This window comes from Protopterus annectens, chromosome 9.part0 (assembly GCF_019279795.1).
Source record: "Protopterus annectens isolate FY-2018-M chromosome 9.part0, PAN1.0, whole genome shotgun sequence".
Lineage (NCBI taxonomy): Eukaryota > Metazoa > Chordata > Ceratodontiformes > Protopteridae > Protopterus > Protopterus annectens.
This window is the reverse complement of record NC_056743.1, coordinates 918,816,597-918,843,157: the sequence shown is the minus strand read 5'-3', so window position 1 is coordinate 918,843,157 and position 26,561 is coordinate 918,816,597. Positions and strand designations below refer to the sequence as shown.

At 39.1% G+C, this 26,561-nt stretch overlaps 1 protein-coding gene across 2 annotated transcripts in view; it reads right to left on the bottom strand.

Annotated features, from left to right (window-relative positions):
* The window catches only part of LOC122811665 (glutaminase liver isoform, mitochondrial-like), a 1,484,096-nt gene that overhangs the window by 823,016 nt on the left and 634,519 nt on the right, over positions 1-26,561 (bottom strand). For both annotated transcript variants that reach the window (XM_044083661.1, XM_044083660.1), the window contains exon 8: positions 22,613-22,645. In XM_044083661.1, coding sequence (XP_043939596.1) covers positions 22,613-22,645 — 33 coding nt within the window. The remainder of the gene's footprint in view (positions 1-22,612; positions 22,646-26,561) is intronic.

The following is a 26,561-nucleotide window of genomic DNA, read 5'->3' as shown; positions in this document are numbered from 1 at the left end:
TGAATAATTTTTATGTTTCCTGAAGTATGCAATGGAACCTTTAATGGAGTTCAACAGCCAGCTTCAGAGACTAGAAAGTCATCTACTGACACTGCATGCCACTGTTCATAAACTCCTGCACCAGTATGCTGACAGACACCTGAGACCTAAAGCTGCTGTCCAACCTCTCAAACACAGTGATGTTTTGGTGTTAACTGACAGTAGCTCCATTCTGTCAAACAGTGAGCTGTATATTGGCTATGAAGTCAAGCAGTACATGAATAGCCATGAGTAGGATATTGCTGGCACTGTTACAGGATTTAACTTTTATAAAAAAAAAAAAAATTACAGCTTTTTACGCTGCAGTGCTGCAGAAAATGTTTAAAAAATTATCCATGTAAGACCATTTAATGAAAGATGCTGCATTCTTGATTAATCCTACCAAAAAAATTGGACATATCTTCGGGACCTGTCAGTGATGTTGATTTACATCTGGGTGTTTGTGGAAATAATGCTGAGGCTGAAAAGTTAATTGATGAGTTTACTCAGTATCAGACTGAGGACACAGGAAACCTGACAGGTTCAGTAGATGGCCCCCACTTATATATGTCCAAGTACTGGGCACACCTTCTGAAGGACCTTTATAATGATGGGAAATTGCCACTTATCAAACAGTTGATAACTCTACTTTACTTACTACATTCAAATGCAGTAGCTGAAAGAGCTTTTAGCATGGTATGGAAAGTTGTTGAGTCTTTTGGATTTTCCCGGTTAGGGGTCGCCACAGCAGAACTCCGGTCCGCTAATGATTGGCAGTAGATTTTTACGTGCCGAGTTGCCAGCCCTGATGTACAACCTTCAACGAAGGTACGCCCATTCACGCATGTCTCCACCCAGAAGACGCTCTAGCTGAGAATTGAAAGGGACAACGTCTTACTGTGAGGCAACAACGCTACCGCAGCACCACCACCATAGTCCAAAGACTGAATTGTGTCAGTCTCTTAGCATAAAAACACTGAACTCTTTATTAGTAGTTAAAATGAATGAAGAATCAGACTGCTGTGATCTTAAGCTGCCAAATTATGTCTTAGATGCTGCTAAGAAAGCCACAGCAGCATACAATAAGTGTGTATCTGATGCACCTGAAGTATGATGGGATGCTGTTTGTTCATGCACGTAGTGTATACATAGAATTGGTTGTGTGATATGTAATAGATCTATTACAAAAAAGTATTAAATGTAGCAAATGGTATTAGCGAGCATGAGATTTTAATTTTGATTCTGTACAGAAGTGCTGTTTCATATTTACGTATGGTGTGGTTATGGCTTTTCAGAATATTAAATAAAAGTCTTGGATGTGACTCACAAGTGTGTCTTATTTTACAAATGTTCAACCATGAGACTGGCGTGTTTACGCCCAGTGCAGAAATAAGGTGTTCCACATTTTGAGTGTTTGCCATACACATTGCTATGATTTGTGTTCCACATTGGCCACATTGAGACCTATTCTTGGAGTGGGCCAAGTGTTTAAGATATTGAGTCTCCAGAGAGGTGATGAGTGAGGGCAAATGGGATTGCAACATCTCATCCTGGGTACAAACGATTAGCAAATGGAAAAGGCCTTATAGTTGTATTCCACTCCTAAGCAGAAAAAAACACTATATATGCAAGTCTTTGTATGAAATTTACCTATGTCACCCATACTTACCCCTCCTAGCTAACATATAATACTTGTAAGTAAAAACAAAGGAACATTCTCCAATGGAGATTACTTGAAACAAAGGTACCAACAACCAAATGACAAACAGTCCGATTGATACCTGACCTGCAGTTCAGGCTGGAGGCAAGACAGTCTTAGGAATTACACTCATACGTCCACCTGTATACCCTCATGCTTACAAGTTGAGGTCACATCCTGGACATATGATCCCCGGCCAGACATCAGCGGTGATAACGCTAACATTATGAATACTGCACCGATGATTTCAGTCAGGACATCCTTTAATGATGATAGTCTGCTGAATGCTTTTTCAGCATCCAATCCTAAATTGGACTTTTTTTGACACAGGTGATAAGATCTTTAGATTTCCTCATGAGTGAATACCCTTATTATCAAAATGTTATTAATTTTAAATTTGTTAACCGGGATAGTCCACTGGACACAGGTCCATTTTCAGTGGAGGCCCAGGAAGAAAAGCTCAACACACAACAAAAACAAGTAATAAATAATAATATGTTTGCAAAGAAAATACATTCAAAATGTAGTGAGTCCTAATTAAAGTAGTATGTACATCATAGCAGATGCAATTAGTAAAGCAGAGAAATAATACAATAGTCATAGAGTCAGTAGTCTAAAAGAAAAAGAAAATCAAGATTATTGCTGGAGAGACATGTAAAACAACTGTTTCATAAAGATTGTTAGTCTTAACCATAACATAAATCAATTGTTATTATATTGTATGTATATATTCAGTTGTAGAACCTAAACCTATCCATTCATCTTGAGGTGAATTATACCAGAGAGCAAGAAAAAAATGTAATGACAGTTTATCACAACATATAAAGGTAACCTAGCATGAGGTACAATAAGATATAAAGGTAACCTGGGGCACTAAGCAATGTTGTCTGTTCTCCCCAGTCTTTTTTCTGCTATAACAAGAGCCATTGGCAAATTAAATTAGAATACCGGATAAAAATTCACAATACTTACAGATGATGTAATATTGTATCTTACTAGCTCTCTGACAAGTTGAAGAGCTTTGGGAACATGTTAGGATACAAAATAAACAAAAGCAAAACAGAAGCTATAGTCTTGAACTATACACCTACATTTGCCTTAGTGCAATGTTACCCATTTCTTTGGGTACATCAAAAGGTGAGTTATTTTGGGGACTGGTTAATGAAAGATCAAGGTAAGGCTGCAGAGGAAATGTGGAATGAAGCAATAGAAAATAAAAGAAGCTAAGGCAATGGAAACAATGCATATGGACATGTATAATAAAATTCAAAAAATTAAAATGTTCTTGACACCACTAATATTACGCACAGGGCAGGCATACTGCTTCCCACCAATCGGGGACATCTGGGGAAAAATTAAGAAGGAAGGGAAGGCATTTATTTGGGAAAGCAAAATTTAAACAGTGAGATGGAATGTTTGCTGATAAAGGATAGGGGACTAGGTCTGCCAGACTTTGAGGAGTGCTTTAAAGCTACACAGTTAAGGTTTAATCCTGAAACATGCAACAAAATTCAGAAAATGTAGAATATTTGCTCTGAAATGCCTCCACAGGTACTTAATACACAACCAATAGGCTTCTCATATGTTTCCTCTAACTTCAGAAATTTGCTGGAGATGTGAATAAGGATGCAGGGGTACATGGATGCACATATGGTTGGAATCTGAACCTTTACAGGGGTGCAAACAACAACTCCAAGGCATGACGGACACAAAAGCAGCTGAATATCTTAGCCTTACAAGGGAAATTATGTTATTAAACTGGAGTAAAGCACCATACCTGAGGTATGTCGGAGCACTGATGGCCTTAATACTAACAATATCAAAAAGGGAATAACCAGAAGATGGAAAACAAGGGAAGCGCCCACAAGACAAGACAGACTGAAGACTGAAGATTATTGAATTGAAGGCAATAAAAGCTAAGGACAATAAACTGATAGTGAATAAACAGACTGAATGGGAGCGATAAAAGATGGCAGATGCACAGAGGAGGGAGCACTGAACAATCAGAAAAAACATAATGTGGAAAGCTAAATTCCAAGCGATGGGAAGCATGTGAAAAACCTGCAAAAACTGCACAGTCATAAGAGTTAATGAAGGAATGAATGTAATTAGAAGACATATGAAAAACAAGGAGAGGAAAAGAAAAGGACATTAATGGTCTCAGGTATATCTATTGCTTCTTTTTATATACTGTAACTGGCTTGAAGGAAAATTCTTGTAACCTCTGACTGCCCAGTAAAGGGAATTGTTGAAAAAATGAAGTTATGAAATTACCATAAAGTTCCATCTGTGTTGTCCATTTTCATTTATCCTTGACAACTGGGTTTGGTTCCAGTATCAGAACTGACTTGGATGTTACTACAGCTAGCGCAGGTCAAAAACTCTCGAGCTTCACCTTTACCCATAACCCCCCCCCCCAGTTACCTCAGACTGAGTTTGTAGACTAGAAATAAAGTACAGATAAGGAGGCCTTAGTGGAAACCATATCTACTATGCCTTAATAAGTTTATGAAAGTATCCGTTCCACCAAAAAGTCTTCAAAGGCTGGGGGATGAAGGGAGGGAAGTCAAGGATAAATGAAAATGGACAACACAGATGGAACGTTATTGGAAAGTACACAACTTTTTTATTTGATGTTGTCAACCTTCGTTTTATCCTTGATGACTGCGGCCAAGTCCCCAGCTACCTTAGACCTTGGCAGGACTCACAGAAGGATATTCCTGAGCACCACTGAACCAAAGGATGCTCTACCCCTTGAGACTAAATCCAATTTGTAATGAGTAATATAGGTATGTGGAGAAGCCCAAGTTGCTGCTACACAAATATCATCTATTGAAGCCCTTGAATGGAAAACTGCTGAAGTAACTACAGATCTTAATCGGCCTAGGTAAATCTATTTTGTTTCTATTGTAGATAAAGGAAAGACAAACCTTGAGCCATCTGGCTAAAGTCACCTTGCTGACTGGTTTGCAAAACCTTGTATTAGAAAAGGAAACAAATAGTCAGATTTTCTTATGTCTTTCATTCTGTGAAGATAAAAACTTAATTGTCTATGAACATCTAGCAAGTGTAGGCAGTATTCACCTTTGTTTGTAAAGTTGGAGAAGAAGACTGGCAACTCAGTAGTCTGATTGATATTGGATTCTGAGACTACTTTGGGTAGAAAGGAGGGATTTGTTCATAAGGAGACTCTGTCTTTGTGAAAGATCAGATAAGGTGGCCTACACAATAAAGCTTGAATTTCTGAAATTCTCCTAGTGGAAGTTATAGGTACTACAAATAAAGTTTTCCATAATAAATATTTTAGATCACAGTCTGCAGATGGTTCAAAAGGGAAATGAACAATGGTCTGTAACACTAGATTTAAATCCCAAGGTGGAGTTGGGTTCTTAAAGGGAGGTTTCAACAAAAGTGTCCTGTTTAAGAAGGATTTACAAAGTTTGTGGGAAGCTAAGGAACATTCTCAAAACCATTATGGAAATTCGAAATTACTGCTAGTTGAATTTTAATGGTAGAAGGTGAAGCCCTTGCATAAAAGAGAGAGGCTAGGAGGTGTAATATATTAGCGATAGATGCAGAAAGGGGGTTGATATCCCTTTCACAAGCCCATATACTAAATATCTTCCATTTACTAGTGCATAGTTTACGGGTGGATGGCTTGTGTGACGCTATGAGAATGTGGCGCACAGGGGAAGATAGATTAATTCAGCTGGCAATTAGTGGAACTGGAGGAACCATGCTGTCAGCTTGAGGTTCGAAATGTCTGGATGAACTAGTCCATCTGAATGGGACAGAAGGTCTGGAGCCAGATCCAGAATCCAAGGTTGTTGAATCAGATGAGGCCAAATAAAGGGGAACCATATCTGTTGAGGCCAAAAGAGTGCAATAAAGATTACTTCGCTCTTCAACTTGAGTGCTTTCTGTAGGAATTATGGGATTAGAGGAATCGAGGGAAAGGCGTATAGTAGTCCTGTTGGCTAAATGTGGAGAAGAGCATCTCTCAGTGACTCCCCTAGAGGGGGAAATTAGGGCAAAGTAGTTGCTGCACTTGTTGTTAGGGGACAGGCAAACAGTCACAGCAAGGCTGGCCCCATTGACGAAAAATCCTTTCCACCACTTTTGAATTGATAGACCACATGTGAGGCATGAGAATACATCTGCTCAGTTTGTCCACTATTACACTGGATTTCCCTGGAATGTGTGTTGCTATCAGAAAGTGGTTGGATGAGATTGCCCACTGCCACACTGTGAGTGTTCTCAACAAAGGGGGTATGATTTCATTCCTCCTTGTTTGTTGATGTACTAAACTACTGACATATTCCCTGTTAGAACTGCAACCGTTCCCATCGGAAGAGCAGTTTGAAACGCTTGCAATGCAAAAAGCACCGCTCTTAGCTCCAGAACATTAATGTGCAAGTTGGCCTCTAAAGAGGACCAAGTGCCCAGAAAATGCCATCTCCCACCCTATCTGAGAGGCGTCCATGGTCATTATGGCCTTGGGTTCTGAAGGGGTGAATGGGCAGCCTAGAAGAATCTCTTTGAAAAGTATCCACCAAGTTAGATCTTTTTTTTTTTTTTCGGTTGGTAATCAAAATCTGGTCTGACATGCGACAGTGTAAAAAGGACCATTGAGAAGCCAGAAGCCATTGTAGAATTCTCATGTGACACATTGCTACGGGTACTAGAGTTATAGTCACTGCCATGGAGCCCAGAGCCGGTAGGATTAGATGAGCAGATACTTTCTTGCTGTGTATTATGCTTTGAACTTGTGTTCTGATTGTCTGAAGCCTTTCGGGAGGAAGAGAAGCTACGGTTGTTGTTGTATTTCGTATAGCTCCTATAAACTGTAAAGTTTGAGTTGGAGTCAAGTGGGACTTTTCGTAGTTTACTGTTATTCCCAAATAAGCACAGGTCCGGAGAACAAAGTCTCTTGTTTCAATCAGAAGATGCCTGGCTGGAGCAGTGATGAGCCAGTCTTCCAAGTACAGAAACACCCGGAATCCTTGCATTCTCAAGTGAGCTGCTACTGCTGCCATACATTTGGTGAACACCCTGGGGGCTGTGGTGAGTCCAAAGGGCAGTGCCCTGAATTGGTAATGACTGTCTCCCAGCTGGAAGTAGAAAAATCTTCTGGATCTTTTGTCCATTTTTATATGGTAATATGCATCCTGAAGATCTACTGAGCACATCCAGTCGTCCTTCTCCAAGAAAGGAAGTATGGATTGTACTGTGACCATCCGGAACTTGGTTTGACAAACTGACTTGTTCAGTGTGTCTAGATCCAAAATTGGTCTCCAGTCTCGTCATTTTTGGCACTAAAAAGAATCTTGAATAAGTTCCGGATTCTATTTTGTCTGGTGGGATTTCTTGGATGACACTTTTCTAGCAGCTTTTGAATTTTATTGTTGCTTGAGCCCTATGACTGGGTAGAACACTGGGGATGTTTATGCATACGGGGGGGGGGTGGAATTGAATAACCTCTGGAAATTATCCTCTGCACCCAGGTATAGCCAGGCGTCTTGGTGCAGGGCTAAGCACCCTGCCCCCGACAGCCTCCAGAGGAAGACAACTGGGCCTCTGTTCAGGAGCGCTGATAGGGTTTCCCTGGGAAGGAATCCCAGGAACCCTGGTTCTGCGGGCCACTTCTGCCTTGTGGGCAACATCATCCGTTTTAGTTCCCCCTCTGCTTCTGAGGGAACTGGCTCCATGTGTGTCCTGGAAAGGCCCTTGAGACTTTCTGAACCACATTTTTTGACAGAAAGGGTCTTACCATCCTTCTCACACCTGGATAACATTCCTCTTACCTTGGGGCCAAACAGAGATGATCCATCAAAAGTGGCATTGATGAATGACAGCTTGAATTGCTACGTAAAATCGCACAGATGCATCCAGGCGTGTCTTCTTATGGCTCTGCCTGAACCTGCCACTCTGGTGGTCCCTTCGGCTGCATGGGCAATGAGCATTATGGATAAGTTTGACACAGACTTCAGGGTAGCTAACTGGGAAGCCATTTTCACTTGGACTCCCTCAAAGACAGATCTTGCTAGAGTACCTGATAGTTCCTTGATCAGATCCCTCTGAAGTCTGGTAAAATGTGCCAGGAAGTTCAAAGACCTTAAAGAGAAAGTCGATGAAGCATAAATCAGCTTCCCAAATCTATCCATCGCCTGAGACTCCTTGTTGGGTGGATGGATGGAGAAACTCTCCTCGGTGAGCTCTTTTTTGGTGGCGGCTACTATGACCATGGCATCTACTGGTAAACCTTTGGTCCAGAATTGCTTGTCCTCGGGGGCAGATAAAATTTTGTCTGGTCTCTTGGGGATAGGATCACTGCTGTCTGGAGCCTTCCACTCCCACTGCGAGATCAACTGAATGAGCTCATCAGCGGGCAGAGTCACCCAAGAGGTAGGCGTGCGGGTACCGAAAGCCTGCAGGTGCACAGACTCCTCTGGGGAAGGATTTTGGGACATCCAGTCACCTCTCTGTTTCAAAATTCCTAAGATGTCTCCAAAGGAGACATCATCAGGGGGTGACCTTGGGGACCCTTCCCCTCATCAAAATTGTTGTCTTCTGTGACAGATTCCTGTGGGGAATTTAAGTGTTTCCTCTTGCACTTTTTCTTCTGAAGAACCTCCTCAACGGGATAGTCTGGGGAGGTATCAGAAGAGGACAGAATCTGAATCTGTGGGTCCTGCAGATTCAGTACTCGTTGCCCTAGTGGAGAGGCAGGTCAAATATGGGAGCATGAGGATGGAATATGCTCCGAACAGGGAGGGACCAACTGAGTGACCACCGTGGACAAAGCCCTCTCCATTTCCTCGAAGGTTGGTTCCCCAGAAAAGGGAAGGGAGCCTGGAATAGAGAGGGACTGCCTTGAAACCACTGTCACTCTCTGCTGCGATGAGACAGCCCCCCGACATAAAAGCTGGGGTCGAAATGAAACATGCTGAAGCACCAAGGGGCAGGGAAGGCTCCGAAAAAAATGGAGTCGACTCTGGCTCCTTGGAGCCGATGGGGCAAATACAGCTCTGGGAAGTCTCCGGATCCGACAGAGCCAAAGAACTCAGGGTAAAAATCAGTTCCGAAGGGAGACAGATCTCCGGAACCGAGTCAAGTCAGCACCACATGACTTGGAGATGACATCTCTAAAACCTCAGAGGAGGTCAGAGGAGGAGTAGTTAAGGGGGTGAAGGTTGAATCGGTTCTGAGACCTAAAGGGGTCAGAGCTGAGGGGAGTCCCAAGTCCTCTCGCCCACAGAATTTTATTCACTAGTTTCTCCATGTCAACTTCTGTGAGACTTTTGGTGTAATGGATAGAGACCTGGAAAGGTGATTCAGATCTTTGTAAAAAGACCTTGGGCACTCCATTAGCAAAAGGGTCAATAGATGGTGAATAAACCACGCTTGGCAAATCAAGTAGTTGAATTGTCTGTGCCGAAGTAGTCAGCATCGAAGAAGTGTCCTGAGCAGGTATTTGAATTTCCTGTTGTACCAAAGATTTTGGTGTCAAGGCCTTAGGAGCTGAAAAAGTTGTCGGTACTGATGACTTCTTTTCCAGCATCAACGTTTTTGAGTGAGAATCCGTCAGATTCAATGTACTTTGTGGAGCCGAGGATTTATGCTTCTTGTGAATCAGTGCCAAGGGGGATGACGGAATCAACAAGCTCCTCTTTTTGGTCTTTTCTAAAGATGATGAAGAAGAAGGGGAAGAAATATTGGTTTTACTCTTTTCAGCATATATGGCTTCCCCAAAAGCTGAAGAAATTAAGCCTTTCAAGATTAATTTATTATTTCTCTCTACAACTGCTCTGTGGCTAAAGCTGTGACAAATGTTACAGTGCTCTTGAAGATGTACGGCACCTAAACAATAGATGCACAAGAGATGTTAGTCTGAAATGGGAATTTTGTGGCCACGCTTCTGGCATTTATTAAAGCCAGAGGGGCCTTTGCATTTGTCAGCCATAATGACAGAGGATAACAAAGAAACAGACACCACACTTTTATGTAACTAGAGACAAGTGCAATAAAACTGAGATAAGAATAGTAGAAAGAGATTTTCTTTAAAGAAAGAGAAGTCAGAATGAAAGAGAAAAGAAAAAGGGGACTATCAACAATGATAATTTCAGGTACACTGAAGTGTATGGAGAGGGCAGAACAGAACACTCTAAAGAATGGAGAGTACTCTTTTTTTGTTTGGTAAATAAAGAAGGAGGGGAACTATCAACAATGATGGTGTCAATACAAGTAAGTGTATGGGAAGGGGATCAACAATGATAGTAAATGTACACTAATGTATGGAAAGGTCGAAAACAAGGAAAGAAGGTATTTTTAAGAATAGTATACTACTCTAGAAAAAAGAAAGAAGATATTGAAAATTTTAACATGAAATATTAATGAAATGAACTTGGCTTGAGAGCTGAGGTGAACGTGTCTGTCCGGAAAAGCAGAAAACGAGATCTGAGGTAACTGGGAGAGAGGGGTTATGGGTAGGGGTGAAGCTTGAGAGTTTTTCACCTGTGTAAACTGTAGTAACAGCAGAGTTGGTTCCGATATTGGAACCGAACCCAATCATCAAGGATATAATGAAAATTGACATCAGATTATATTTTAACTAAGAAAATTTTGTAAAAGGATCTCGGCACATATACATAAATGCACCATGCATGCTTATTGAAAAAATTGTAAAGCAGTATTGTTTTCTTCTTAATAAAACACGCTACCCACAGGGGAAAAACAATGTAAGACAGACAGTTTTGTTCACAGAAAAAAAGTGTTAAACCTAAGTACATACACACAACATTTTAAAACGCTCCTTGATTCGGGGCCTTTGTCACTGATTAATGCACTAAAGGATTGACAGTTATTTCAATGCACTATTGTGTGCCCTTTTTTTTTTTGAAAGTCAGATATCTAAGATTTGCTGTAGCTGTCTGTGGAGGAAAATGATTGTCTGATGTTGTTTGCTCATTCTGTATTTGCAGGACTGATGTGATTTGTGCAAAGCAACCTGGAATTCTTTAATGCGTGGCTACTGTTTTTTGTGGAACTTGGTTGAACTGCATTACATGGGCATCATTTATTTTTATCAGAATTTAACATCTGAAGCATATACAGAAGTAGCTATAACTACTGAGGAGGGGTATGGGCTGTCTGTGAATGAAAGTAATTGACCCTATTGTTAAACAGTCACTAATCTGGCTTTGTGGGACAAGTGTACATCTGTGTGATGTACAATAGAATACTTTACTGTAATTACTGAGTATCTGTGTTAAACAAACTTAAACTAGTAACCATTGTTACCAATGCTGTTGTTTTAACCACAATCTGGCAATGTCTGCAGTGAGTAAAGTGAATATAAGTGATAGTTACAGAAGTTACTGTAAATAAAAGTGACTTATGCTCTGCTGTTATTCGATCACTGTTATTCATGCATGTTGTGTGGCAGTACTAGTGTCATAAAATGGATTTCATTTTTTGAAATCAGTGTAAAACCAGTATTTCTATGGCTTGTGAGAGTGTGTGTGTGTGTGTGTGTGTGTGTGTGTGTGTGAGAGAGAGAGAGAGAGAATCTGCAGTGTATGAAACACTAACAAGCTGGCCCACAACTTGTTTCACTTTCCATCACAAACATTAAGAATGGCATTAAGCTTGTATGTATATGTGTAGATGTGGTTGCTTTGTATTTAAAAATAACAAGATGGCCACAATTTCTTTCAATTTCTACAAATATCAGCCTTGCACAGAATAGGTGGCTATCTTTGGCGGTTTGCAACAACAAGATGTGTGTGAAAGCAACTGTACATTGATACCATGGTACAATGAGTAGCATTGCCATTTCACAGTAGTCAGTTCTGGTTGAGCTTTAGACTGTAGTGTTTCTCTATGCAAAGTCTGCATGCCCTCTCTAAGTCTTTGTGGGTTTATCCATGCAATTTCCTCCAAAGACATGCTGTACGTCAAATGGTATTCCTCCAATTTGCCTGAAGGTGAACATGAAATGTGTGTGTATTTGCACATGTTGTGATAGATCTGGCTACTGCAGAGACCAGCTGTCATAATGGTTAAGGTCTTGGCTTCCCACTCACAAGGTACAAGGTTTGATCCTGACCTTCAGCCAATGCCTGTTTGGAGTCCCACCTCCAGAAAGCATGCTATTTCCACCTCAAACTCACCTAAGAATGGACCTGTGGGCATCGACACACACTCTAGATGATGCACTAGAGGAGGAAAAATTGATGTGCAGCATTCTCAAGACAGGAGAACATGGAACCTAGACTGCACCCAGCAGCAGGGTTAGCTACTTGACGGTGTGAAAATATGACTCTGGGTGATTCAGTCATGTTGACTAATGTCACCAAATAGTCAAGGACCCAGCCTAGTCTGACCTACGCCAGGGACCCATGCTAATGGTGGGAGGGGTATATGTGCCCTTGTTGGCCAGAGTGTGCTTACCCAGCAGCCCAGGGTCAATAAGCTGCTGGCTGGTGTCCAGCTGCACAGATTGGTTACCTGGGATAGCTCTGCTGAGCGAAACCCAATCAACCCACTAAACATGAACTAAGAATTGCTAGATTCAATGTAGGTTTACTGGCAGGATGGAGCTTGGAAAGGGATGGTGTAAGGATCCTATGTATTCAGGAGACAACATGGAATGCAGTGTAGGAAAGCCATTTGGCTTGGGAGTCACAGTCTACTATTCAGGAACAGGACAGGCTAAAAATGGCGTGGGAATTGTGGTGAGGGAGAGGCTTCAGAAGACAGTGAGGGATGTCATCAGAGTTATTGACAGACTCATGGAATAAGATTCCAGCCTAATGATAGTACGGCATTTACAATCTCAGTCCATGTGCCACAACAAGGTTATGATAGTGAGGACAGAAGTTGCACGACCTACTGGATAAAGCAGGACAACAGGAACTGCTGTTGATAATGGAGGACCTGACTGTGCACATCGGGACAGAGAGAACAGAATATGAAGACTGCCTGGGTTCAAATGGGTGAGGCAACAGGAATAACGAAGAAGAGGCCATTCTAGACTTCTGTTGGGCAAATTGCTTGATAGCAGCCAACACATGGTTCAAAAAGAGAGACAGTCACAAGATCACATTCAAGAGTGGGCAACATGCAACAATGATAAACTTCCTCATAGTAAGGAAAGAGCACTGGGGTAGAATCATCAATTGCAAAGTCATCCTCAGCGAAACAGTTTGCCCACTGCATAAATCACTGGTTGCCACAATCAGCTGCAAGCAGTGGTTAGAAAAGGCTCTAAGGTAAACAGAGAACAGGCTGAAGACTTGGAAGTTGACTGGAAAGAAAGCACAACAGTTCAATGAATTACTCAGGGCTCTAGCACCTCAAGAAGAAGAGGGAATAGGTGGAATTGAAAAAGAGTGGCTGAGCTTCAAAACAACATGTGTGAGGACAACATACAAATATGCAGCCTAGCCGGGTATGGAAATAAGGCATATAACGAAAGCTGGTGGTGGAATGTAGAAGTCCACAAAGTTAACAAAATAAAAGAGAAGTGCAGGAAAAATTGGGGAGACAAAAAAGACTGACCAGGCTAGGAAGGAATACTTGTTGGCTAACAAAGAGGCTAAGAAATGAGTTGCAATAGCAAAGAACAAGGCACCGGGACACTCTACCAATTTCTAGAAAGTGACTCAGTTGATAGCACAAAGAAACTATACCAGGTAAGGCAAAGACAGAAAGATAAAAAAAGATAGTCATACACCCTTCATAAGGGATGCCAACAACAACCTGCTCACTAGTCACACAACATCAAAAACAGATGGAAAGAGTATTTTCAGCAGCTTCTGACTGAAGCAAATCCCACAGAAGCTGTACTACCCCACACAGCCTATGATGAAAGAAGACAAGGAGCCCACCACGGAAGAAGAACAGCACTAAGGAAAATAAAGTCAGGGTAAGCAGCAGGTTCCGATGAGGTCACAGCAGGTATGATCAAGATGTTACATGAGATAAGGGAGAAATGGCTTGTGAGGGTACTCATAGCAGAATGGAAAGAAAGGTGTATCTCAGATGATTGGAGAATAAGCATACTCGTGCCAGTGTTCAAGAACAAGGGGCATTCACAACTGTGGGCAGTAGTGAGGTAAACTCTTGTCACACTGCATGAAGGTTCTATATATGGTGATTGATAAATGAGTATGCAGTGTAATAGAACGTAAGATGGGAGATAAGCAGTTTGGATTCAGATCAGGATGCAACACAACTGATTCAGTGTTTGCAGTGGGACAGGTACTTCAGAAGAAGCTAGACATGAGGAATGATTCCAAATGGGCATTCACACAGTTGGATAAAGCATATTACAAGGTCCCAAGAAAGTTGATTTAGGCAGTCCTGTGGTGGTTTCAAGTCCCAGAGACACTGGTAGAATCAGTGCAAGTTATGTACAAGGACCCAATGACTCAAGGATGAACAATGTTTGGTCTCACAGAGGGGTTCCCAGTGGAAGTGGGAAGAGCATCATGGTTCATTTCTGAGCCCACTGCTGTTCATACTGGTAATGGACTACATAAGCAAACAGGTTGGAGCAGACAGATCAACAAAGTTTCTGTATGCAACTGATGTGGCATTACAGGCAGACTCTGAACAAGAACTTCAGCAAAGGATAGGGGAATGGAAAGAAAAACTGAAGGCATGTGGAATGAAACTGAGTACAGATAGGACAGTTGTAATGGCAGCAAATGGGGGAGATAAAAAGAAGCTGAGAACTGAGATAGAAAGGAAAATAGTGGAAGAGGTTAACAGCTTCAAGTATGGGAGGGTGGTTGAGGAGAAGGGAAGTATGAATGAGGAGGTCAAAGGTAGAATCAGAGAAGCTGCAGCCAACTGGCACAAAGTGTCAAGTGTAATGTATGACAAAAGAATGCCAAAGAAGTTGAAAAGCAAGGTGTACAAAACAGTGGTGTGATGTGTACTACTGTGTGGTACAGAAACCTGGACAGTAAAAGCAGAGCAGTTGAGGAAGCTAAAGGAGATGGAGATGAATTGCCTGATATGGGTAGTAGGATACACACTGTGGGACAGATGAAGAAATGAGGAAATAGCAGCAGAAGCCAAAGTAGCTGCAATTGCCAAAAAAGATCAAACAGAACAACTTATGGGGGTTCAAACATCTGTGCAGAAAAACAGAAGACAATATGATGAAGAAGATTTGGGACAGACAGAAAGAAGGGAAATGGAAACAAGGATGTCCAGCAAAGAGGTGGATGGATTATGTGAGAGAAGACCTATGACGGTCAGGCATAAATGTCGAAGAAGGTAGGAGAGTGGCACTGAATAGAGAGAGATGGTGACAATTGACAAAATACCCCAACCCCAAGTAAAAAATGGGAAAAAGGGGGATTGATGATGATGATGGTAGGCCTGGATTGTCAGAGGTAGTGTGTGTGTGTGTGTGTGTGTGTGTGTGTGTGTATGTGTGTGTGTGTGTGTGTGTGTTTGTAAAAATAGTGATGGGGAAATGTATATCTCTCCTGGGTAGCAGTAAACATGCAATTAACAAGTCAGTCATTATCTTACAAAAATAAGGCATAAAATGCATCACAGAACATCCAGACCCTTGAACGTCTGGAGCACTGGTGACCTACACACCTCAGAGAGTATAAACTTATTGTGACATGGACTTAGTAGTGGCCATTACCCTCAACCCCACCTATTCAAAACTAACCCTGCTCAGAGGTGGGGACAGTTTAGTCATTATTTCTTTTTAAATTGTCTCACAAACCTCAGAGATGTGCACAGAAGGCCACTAATGCTTTTGTATAGGCAGTGTACCGTCTAGGAACAACAAGTTTGAATACATTGTTGTGATCATTACTTTTTTCACTTTCCTCACAATCAAACATCAAAAGCATATACAGATGGCTATCTTTTGGATGTAGGGGTAAGGAGGTAAGCAGTTTATATACATCTAATAATAACAAGTTGAAATATGTTGCCGTGTTCTATTCCTTCTTTCAATTTAGTCCCAGTCTGACATTAGAGGGGGCATTGGGGTTAGAGGTGAGGAGGCAGCTGTGGCCTTCCATGCCTACACTTTCATCCCCATCTAACAACAAAGTGATATATAGAACCTGAATTAAATTTTTTTTTTGGGGGGGGGGGTGTAGGCACTATTTCCATACAGAATTTATGTATCCTCTCAAACATTTGTCTTCTTAGTTTATTGTCAACTACTACTTGACAGCTTTGAACATTGTATTCCATCAGTGAATGCAGTGTGCTTACATTTTAGTTAGGTAGTAATTCCATCTCTTATGTAAGACTGATTATCACACTGAGGAATACTTGTAAAGGCAAGTTAAATACATGGAAAATTAAGGGGTAGTCATCTAAGAAAACTTCTTGAGGATTGTGGTGGTGGGTGAATTGTCAGAAGAGAGTTATGTTGATAGTCACTTTTTTGCAACGGTCACTAAAGTGTTCTATGGAATTTAACATTTTTTATCAAATACATTAGTGGAATGGGAATAATACTCTTGCTACATGATTAATTTTAAAATTGCAATACTGGCTCAGAACTGAAACTCAGCATGACATAAGGATATCTGAAAGATGGGCATATAGATGTTAACTTGTTTTTAATGTGAAACATTATAGGTCAGATATTTTGCTTCATGCAGCCATGGGGTTAATAAACTGGACAGTGCTATAAACAAAGAAGGAAGAAGAAGATTTTGATATTTGGATTACTTAAATATTCAGTAATGGCACTCACTGATCCAACAGTGTGGCTAAGGTAAATAAGATTATAGGATGAACTGTTTGACTTGTTTCTAGACATATTTAAGTGATATTACCTTCCTACTAGGCCTTGGTAAAGACTACATCTAATGTTGTTTTATTTTATTTTATTTGTTGACCAAGATACACTGATCCTCTTGGACCATTTTCAGATTTATTGTGTGTACACTTTGCAAAAAATAAAAAGTATTAGGATAGAGCTTATACTGTTAGAATAAAACACTGTTTTGGGAGTCATACTGCTGCTATTTACAATACTTACAGAACAGAAAGTTGCAGATGGAAAGGATGAAAGAATACAACACAGAAACTAGAAGTGTGAGGAGTAGACAGAAGACTATATTGACCTGAGGGTATGGTGAGGGAGAGAACGTAAAAGAAGATTAGTGAAAAGTGGGGGATAAGTGAGGAGGGAATTCATTAAGAGACACAGAAGTGAGATTAAATTGCAAAGAGCAACAGGGGACAGAATAAGGAGTAAGCAGATCAGAGCTAGTAAATCACAGTGATTGGGGAATGACATTTGACTTATGAAGATGAATTTTAGTCAAGGAGACAGAGTAATTGGATAGAAGGATAGGATTTGGTTGACACCTCTATTATGAAAGCATGTACAAAAAACTTATTTGAAAAGAAAGGTTTCAAGTCCTGAGTAAAACTTAGGATAAAAGGAGATGGATTAAGTTAATGATTATTATCAGAAAGTACAATGGTTTATTTCATACTTCTTATACAGACTTACCTACAAAATACAGGGTAACAATGAATAAACCTGGCTCTAACTTAAGAGATAAACAAAATTCTAAAGTATCAGGGAGATGTTAATGTTCATAAACTTGGTCAGGAGATTATGTAGTACAAAAAAAAAAAAACAAAAAACAAAAAAAAAATTGTGTGAGGTATAATTTAGTGGAACCTGGAACAAAACCTGTTAATAAACAAAATAAAAGGTTAAGCATTTGACACCTGTTTTGTGCACCTATGATATTCCCAGTCATATTCTGCTTTTATGGAAGAAGGCTGGCTCTCCTTTTACATATACTAATGTAGAATCTCATTTTGATTTGTTTGTGTCTTTTTGTACCCCTACAACTGACCATAAGCTGCCATCAGGATATGTCTTCATCTACCAGGTCTACTGGGCACTCCTGTGCTTTCCTGGACTCTCTCACATGCTTGGTGTCAATGAAGAAATCAAAGCTCCTTGCACACTGTCATATTAATGCTGACCTAACCATTTTCCTTTCCCCTGAAAATTCCTGTTTATTTCCATGGGGCACACATGCAATAGGGACGTGCTGGTATATCACCACGCCTCTGCTGTGATTCAGCCAATGTCCCATCACCGTTGCCTCTTACTATATCCCCATACATGTCCCCAGCCTCTGCTGTGGATCGAATCCATGCAGTGCCCAAGAGCATGCCCCTCCCTTCAGGACAGGCACTCCAATTCTTCCCCTGACAGAACCTCAGACACCCAAGATACTAATCAAAGCTGGATCACCTGAATCATGGTCAGTGCATTACTTTTGTATGCTGTGGCAATGGCTAGCATCTAATTTTGATTTCAGTGAACTTATACAGCTGGCTAAGACTTCCAATGTTGTCTTCTCTAAGAAGGAGACCCTCAGAACAGAAAAAAAAAACAGGAAGAGGGGTAGCAAAAATACATAGTGATAAATATGGGCATTGTAAGGGGAGACTGCAATTTGAATACTAAAGATCTGGTTATTAATATTGTCAATGCTGAAATGAATGAAAATGATAGACCATTTTTTTTTTAAAAAGGCTTAAATTTTATTTCCAACTCAGTTATTTATCTGAGTCAAAACATGTTCTTATAGCTTTTTGGCATTCACTTAATTTAAGGATTTGGTTCCATGAAAGAAATGTTACTTTGGTTGTGGGAGAAATATTTCGATATTGTTACATTTAAATTTCATCCTTCCACTTTCCATCCGATCTAACACCTTGTAGTGATGGCTTCTGAAGAGTCAGTGATGAGGGAGCTTGTATGTTTGTGCTTCCTCTATCTTTAAGACAACAGTACATAATCTGAATGCATCACAAGTTGAGGTAATCAACAGACCGAGCAATGCTATGTCTATTGTGATGCAACAGGCTGATGGGGGAGAGTTGTGGTCTGGGCAAAATTAATTTTTGATGGAAAAGCTTTGGAGAAGTTATTAAATCCTATTTTTTATGCCAAGCTTCATTGTGACCTTGCTATGGGTTTCAAGCATCAAACTGATGAATTTCTACAACACTGGACAACACAGAATGTTATTCCAGAAGTTCTGAAAAATGAGTTAACTGCATCAGTACCCATGCCCCAAATATTCTGCATTCTTCCAAAGGTAAATAAGTACAAACAAAAGCTGCCAGACCATCCAACAGCTTCAAGCTGAGGGTCTCTTACTGATCCCTTGCACAAATGTTTTGAACTCTGTTTCAAACCCTTGTTACCTTTACTTCCAGCTACGATCAAGGATATGACAGACTTCTTGCAACTTATATCAGAGGTACAGGTTGAATGGAGCTGGTATCTATGCATATTGAACGTAGGTGTTCTTTATACCAGTATAACCCATGAGAATGGTGTATGAGCACTATGCTAAAATTTAGCTGAATCAACTCTGTAGACTTTTGAGTTTCTTTACTTTTTAGTCCAGCTAACCGAATTAGTATTCACTAAAATATATTTTATTTTAAAAACAACTGGCATTTGCAACTTAAGGGTACAGTTATGGAGGCAGCTTTTATCCTTACTTATGCCGACCTTTTTATATACTTTATCATGGTTCAGTATATTTACAGGTGAAGTAGGAATTTGTTTTTCAGTAACATGGATATGTGTTTCAGGCATTTTGATAACTGTTGGTTGATCTTGAAAATGATTATTTGGAATTACTCAAATTTAATGATTATGTCAACAGCAATGAATGTGCCATCTCTTTCACTCTTAAAGCCAAACTTTTTACAGCTCTGTTTTCAGAGGTCATGGTAGCCAAGATTTTGGAGAGTACCACTATTATTACAATGTACCATAAGTCTTTTTCAAAAGCACATACTCATCTTGCAATAGCTAACATTCTAGTCACAAGGCAAAATATTCCTAAGTCCCACTTTATGAGAATTAGGTTTATCTGTAGCACAATGAGAAGATGGCATGGATTCAAAAAGGACAGCTGTGGAGAAATCTAGCTGCAAAATCAAGCTTCTCAAGAAACTTCAATGTTGCTTTCCTTTGCCGACTGATGTAATGTAATAACATTTACTGTAATGTAATGTGATCGATTCTCGGCTTGGGTGCCTTCTTTGTGGAGTCTGCATGTCTTCCCTGCGTTCAAGTGGATTTAAAGACATGCAGGTAGGTGCGTGTGTGTGTGTGGGTGTGCCTTCTTTGAAGGTTGGGCACCGGGCTGGCAACTTGACAGTGTAAAAATTCACTGCCAGACATTAACTGGCCGGAGTTCCGGTGTGGCAACCCCTAACCGGGAAAAGCCGAAAGTAATGTGCGGTAAATCTCAATGCTTGCTCTCTGAATTCTGCACTTGCCTGTATAATACTGGAAAAAAGCATTCTAATTGTTTATATACATAATATACTGGTGTAGAAAAGTCACGACTAAAAGTGGTACACATGTACATATCATAGATCATTAGGAGTCCTATTGTTCTGAAATGGACCTCCATTTCAGCTGTCTTCTGATCACAGCAGCAACTTTCCAATATTTAGTTGTTTTAAGCAGTTGCTGCACTGCTGCAAATTTGCTCTTGTCCTTCAACTTGCAGCAAGCTACAAGTTAATTATACTTAAGGATAAAGGGGACAAAACTCCCAGAACAATGGGTGTCAGATGCTTTGCCCTAACAAAATATTCTTCTACTGATTTTGCTTTGCAGAATGAATGTTATTTTATAGACTTAATTTTTGACAAACAACATTCACTTATGATTTTTGAGAAGGGCTACTGCAGAACTGACATGCCCTCCAAATCATATGCATTTATGTGTGAGGCATGCTGATAAGCAAGCAATAATGCCTGACAGGGTGTGTGTTAATGTGTAATTAACACCCGCCCAAGGGTTTTATGAGGCTCAATGCCTCAGGCGGAGGGCCTCTACACCCCAGGAAGGGGTGTATAATCTATATCTAACCTCCTTCTTCTCCTTATATGATAACTAAACTCTTTTGCTTTTTGCTACTGCTGACTGACGATATTTTCTCCATAATTATTATTTTTCATCACTTGTTGATAATGGTACAATAATGCTGAGTAATATATCTCTGTTTATACCTCATTAATTGAAGTCATCTGGCAAACAACAAAATTCCTGCTTTTATGTATATATTCTGTACACATTACTGTAATCACTATGAGTAACACTGTATCCACTTTTGTACCAATTAATGTTTAATATTTTCTGTATCTGTGTTCTTGTCGGAGCTTTTCTCCCTGGGCCTGCACCAAAAATGAGGTATTTTAGGCACAGTGGACTTTCCCGGTAAACAAATGCAATACATAAATAAAATAAATAAATAAAATCTTGTTATACCATGAATGAAGCAACTTAATGAAATGTGAAACAACAGAAACAACTAAAACTCAGAAACAGTAATCTTAATCTTGGTAATAACGTGAGAATATTTTGCATTTTTTGATGGTATACTTTGACTTGGAAAATCTTTTGCTTGCATTTCAATAAGAAATATACTTTGGGAATCTGAAAACTGCCAGTCCTGAAAGCCTGGAGTAATTTGAACATCACCACCAAGTGTATTCAGCCATACACCAGGTGTTGGGGCTTATTCTCCTTCCTGTGGTTATCACTGCAGTACTGACAATATATAATTTTTAAACACTGTAATTCACAATGCTCATACAGGTCTCAATACTGTGTATTTGTATGGACAGTCATGTGTTGCAGTTTCCTCTTTCCCATAAACCGATTTATCCTTTACATGGTCGCAGGTTAATAGTTGCTAAAAAAAATTTGTTTACAACATAAATACAGTTACCATGCATATCTCTCAACTGCCATGATTTTTGTAGAATGATAATCTTCACTCTCTCTCTTACACATATGCAGTCTCTTCTGCTTTCATACATGCATACAGTCACACACACACACACACACACACACACACACACACACACACACACACACACACACACACACACACTTTATTATTTTAAATTTGTTTTCTTTTTTACTTTACACTCCCTAAACAGCTGTTTAGTGAGTGTAAAATAATGGCTCGATCGATCTCACTTTCACTCACATGCACACATACACTTACAAACAAACAGACAGACACACACTTTTAATTTTCTTTCTTTTTTTCTTTCTTTCTTTTTTTTTACATTTTACAACTCGTTAAACAGCAGAATCGCTGCTTAGTGAGCATGAAATAATGGCGGACGTTACTTTTTTTTCTGTCGAAGCTCCACAGGGGCTTGATATGCTGCCATGAAATGGCGGACTCATTTTTCAGAGGGCATTACTTCTATATTAATATCCTGCTGGAGAGCGTTCCTTCTCCAATCAAGATGCGATCTATGGATCACCCATACTCTAAAGGTATACATTACACAGCTATACTCTGGTCATTGCATGTACTCTGAGATCATTATACACATTCACTAACATAATGCAAACTACCCTTGAGAAATGTTCTTCTTAAGCTATGATTCACTGTTGTTTCTAGTGGGTTAACACACATTAAATTTAATTAAACTAAATTGTCAGACAGGAAAACTTATAAATGTCACAGATGAAACTGGAATAACGTAATGGAGATAACATGCAATGGAGGTGATAACTGTACAGTTTATCCTTCCTTGTATAAACTTTTGCACACCTCACATCCTCTGTAAATGAGCCAAAAGATTATCTCAGTTGTGAATTAGTGGTATTAATTTGCTGATGTTACACGTTAGAAAACACAGACTACTTTAACAAAGCATCTAATACTAAAAATCCAACAAATGGTCCTTTCTGTAACAAAGCTTATTGTAAAGGATAGAAAACACTACTACACTCTGAAACCCTCTGGAATCAGCACTTAAGAACCTTGCTGAAGAAAAGCAGTGTTTAAAATGTGTTAAAATACTCACATGCTCAAATTTGTCAGCTTTGTTGCTTTCTGGCTACAAAGGGTAACAATAAAGAAAAGAATAAATAAGTTTATCTTACAGATACTCAGCAAAGGAATGCATATCACACATTTTATATAACAAACAGAACAGTAGCAGGCAGCTAACATTTCTGAATTGTCTACTCTGTGTTCTTACTAGGAAAAGTGATGAATTAAAATACACAGGCTTTTGATTCACAGTACATGAAATGCCATCAGCTTTGTGTGCATTATCCAGACCTCAGTGCGAGTTGCTGATAAAGAAATCCCCAGCTTTAGTTACAGGTTACTGTACCACATACTTCATGTAGTCTTGCAGAGTGTAGTATGGTCATTTTTTATCATTACATAAAAATCTTGACTTACAATTAGTATACAGGAATGAATGACCAGTCATCATTTGCATTGCTGAACATTAATTACTTTTCATCATATAAAATTCATAAGAAATAATAATTAAGAGTCAAACAGAAGGAAAATATTATTCTACATGCAAGTCTCAAATTAAGATAGAGGAAAACCATAGAAAGGGTGAATCCTTCTTTCCACTATAAGAGAAAGACAAACACTGAGAAAGGAAGGGAAGAGAGGGTCAGTGAAGGAAAAGCAAAAGCAGTAAGAATATGACCATGTGATTAACTGTAAATTGTAATGGGTGACTGCAAACGTGCAGCCAATGAAAATAATGGGCCAAAAGAATGGTGTTTGCAGTAAACTTAAACCAGAGAAACATACATGCATTACATGATTTTAATACATGCTTTGCTAATACCAATATACAATATTAAAAGTTGACAGCATTTCCTGCCCTGAGACATGGATTAAATCCTTAGGGGAACATATCAGACTGGTTATAAATAATTATTTTCTCTGAAAAAGAAAAAAATGTCTGAGTAAAATTTTAAAATCTTAAATGTATGCACCATTTCTTAGCTTTCTTCCTAGGATACACACTATAAGTGTATCCACATGTTTGTATAAAAAAAAAAAGAAAACTGGTAAAGGAGAAAAGAAGGAAAGAAGCAAGACAAGAAAGAATCAAGGTTAAAACCATAACAGTATATGTAGACTAAGAAACATGACATACAGGGTAGACTCTCAGAAAAAAAGGAAAGGAAGAACAGGGAAAAGATCTAGTTAAAGAAACAAGAACAAAATCCCTGAGTAAGAGATTGTTGCCTTTCCCTACCTAACTTTAATAAGCCATATATAACTAAACAACAAACACAACAATATCAGCAGTTAACAACCATGCCCACTGAGAAAACAAATTAGCATAATTATATATCAAAACACCTGCCTCACTGCTTACATTGTACAACTGTCTTATGTTTTTACTTAAAAACTTTTTTGTTTCTTCCATTAATTTGTTAACCCCCCACCCACCCAACAAAACATGTAAATCACTTCTACTCTTACTTAATTGCTACTCAGCAAGAACCATTCATTGTCCCTTACTTTTCATTAGGATCTTTCATTGATTGCCTCAGGTCTTGGATTTGTTTTATCATCTCAATTACATCTTCTTTCATAGGTGTTGAGTTTTGCTTCAGTTTGTGTTGCTGCTTGTTTGTTTTTGTTTTGTTTTTGATATCAGTAAATTAAAGAGGGCGATATCTGACTTACCCAGTAAACCCATATTAACCTGACCCAAGAAGTATTTTAATCTAGACATTTCAAACTGATTTAGCCGTTTACTATCACACTATTCCTGGAGCTCAAGCTCTAAACTACAAATGTCACATTTCTAGAATATATTTAAATATTCTCCCAATTCATTCTTTTTACTTTTACAGCAGAAAGGGAAGGCAGGTGAAAACATTCATAATAAGCTGGGGGGGTGTGCAGTGTACTCTATATTTTCAAACTATGCTTATGTGTGCATATTTTCACAATGTGTGCTCATTTTGTAGTTTGCATTTCCCTGACTGACCTATGTTGTGTCTGAAAAGGGTCCTTTGATCGCTCCGCTTACCTAGTTGACAGACATTAAAAAAAAGAATCAAATAAGCATTGCCATGCAAAGAATTTAAAATTTCTAGACCTTGTGGCATATCTGGGAATTGAGATTATCTCTACCCATTTTTTTCTTTGGGGTCTTACACTACATTTCTTTCCCATGCTATTCTAAGCTTATCAGTCTCTTAATTAATTTATTTGATTTTATTTAATATGGAAGTCCATCTGGATACAATAAAATTGTCAGTGGAGGCCTGCGGAGAAAACTTCCAAGAAATAGTAAATGTACAATATAACAAAGTTTAAATGAGGTCTAAAGAAATATGTATGTACAAAAATACTGAAATTTGTTAAAAGTGTACAAACAGGAAATACCACACAAACTTATGAAGCCTATTATGGTCTAAGAAGTGACAGTGGTGCATAATACAGAACATGAATGAAGCTGAAAATTATAAGTATAAATGTAATAACTTTGATAAGCAACAGAGAATATCAATATAGCTAAAGTAATATGACTATTGTCATGCTGATTTATACACTAATAAAAGAACAGAATTATCTATAATTCTCATGTGAGGAGTGCAATAAGCTCACTTCAGTAAGTCATAAAGAACGAGTTGGGAAGAAATGGATTAGCAGGTAAAAGTTGGAAATCATGAGTATCAGGGTATTTTTAACCCAGAGATCCTGGATATTTGCAAATTCTAGTACTATTCAGGCATAATTTGAGGTTGTTCTTAAAAGACAAGAGATTGTTTAGTTGTCTGATGGTGAAGGGAGTGATGTTCCATAGTTTAGCTATGGAGTCCCAGTGTCAATGGCTGTATTTTTTTTTGGTATTCAATCAGGTATTGGCCCTTTGATCGCAGGATCCTTTTGGGTTTGTACCACTTTAATGTATTGTTGATGGCTGGGGTGTTTGAGTGATGGTCTAGTACGTTATGTGATACTACGAGCTGTGTATATGATATATGTAGTAGTTCTAGCCATTTCAGGTTCTGCAAGGGAGTACAATGATGGGTTCAGTTTGGGAGGTTGGATGCAAATATACTTATTTTATTATACCACTGTGCAAGTGTGTTCATTAGTGTAGTCTGAAGATTAGTGAATTTTTTAAAAACGCCTTTATTAAATTGTCACTTACGACATGGGTACATACATCACTAGAAAAAAAATATTTTAACATGTTTTTCATTTACATACATTATACATTAAGTATAGGTTTTCTTTCTTTATAACAACTGCTATTCAGTCCAACATTACATAAATTGCTCAATTCCTGCCTTCCCTTAAACCTCACTCTTCCTACTGGACATTATTTTGCATGTGTTATTCCCACAAATTCCATTTATTTCTATGTCATTTAGTCATTTCCTTTTCTAAAGATCCTACTTCCAGTTCCTTTATCTCCTTCACAACATTTAATACTTCAGTTGCATTTGCTTAACATTTCGATTTCCACTTTCTAGTAATTGCTTGTTTTGGCAGACAACAAAATTAATCTTAATAAGGCCTTACTATGCATAAGCAATTCAGATCATGTGTCCCAGGTCAAAAGAATCATTTACTTAGTTACAGCCATTTGCTTCCTCAAATATTATTGACAGAGTACTCTGTAGGGAATTTTTTAAAATATGTCAACTCATTATACCCCCAAAACACATGTTCCCAGTAATCTCTTTCTTCCCCATCACAATATTTGCCATCTATCTGAGGAAAAAGTCTTTGAAGTCTGCTACGGGTATAAAAATGCCTAAGCAAACAGCTCCAAGCAAAAATCCTAAACCTTCTGGACTCTGTTATATACTTGGGAGCCACACATGTGTCTTCCCACTGTTCCTTTGTAAATTACTTTTCTGGCCTCTCTTTCCAATCTTTTTTAACCTTATCTGACTGATTCTTACAGTTACATGCAATATTTTATATGCCCTAATATTTATCCCTTCTCAAAAAGCACCTTCTGTTCC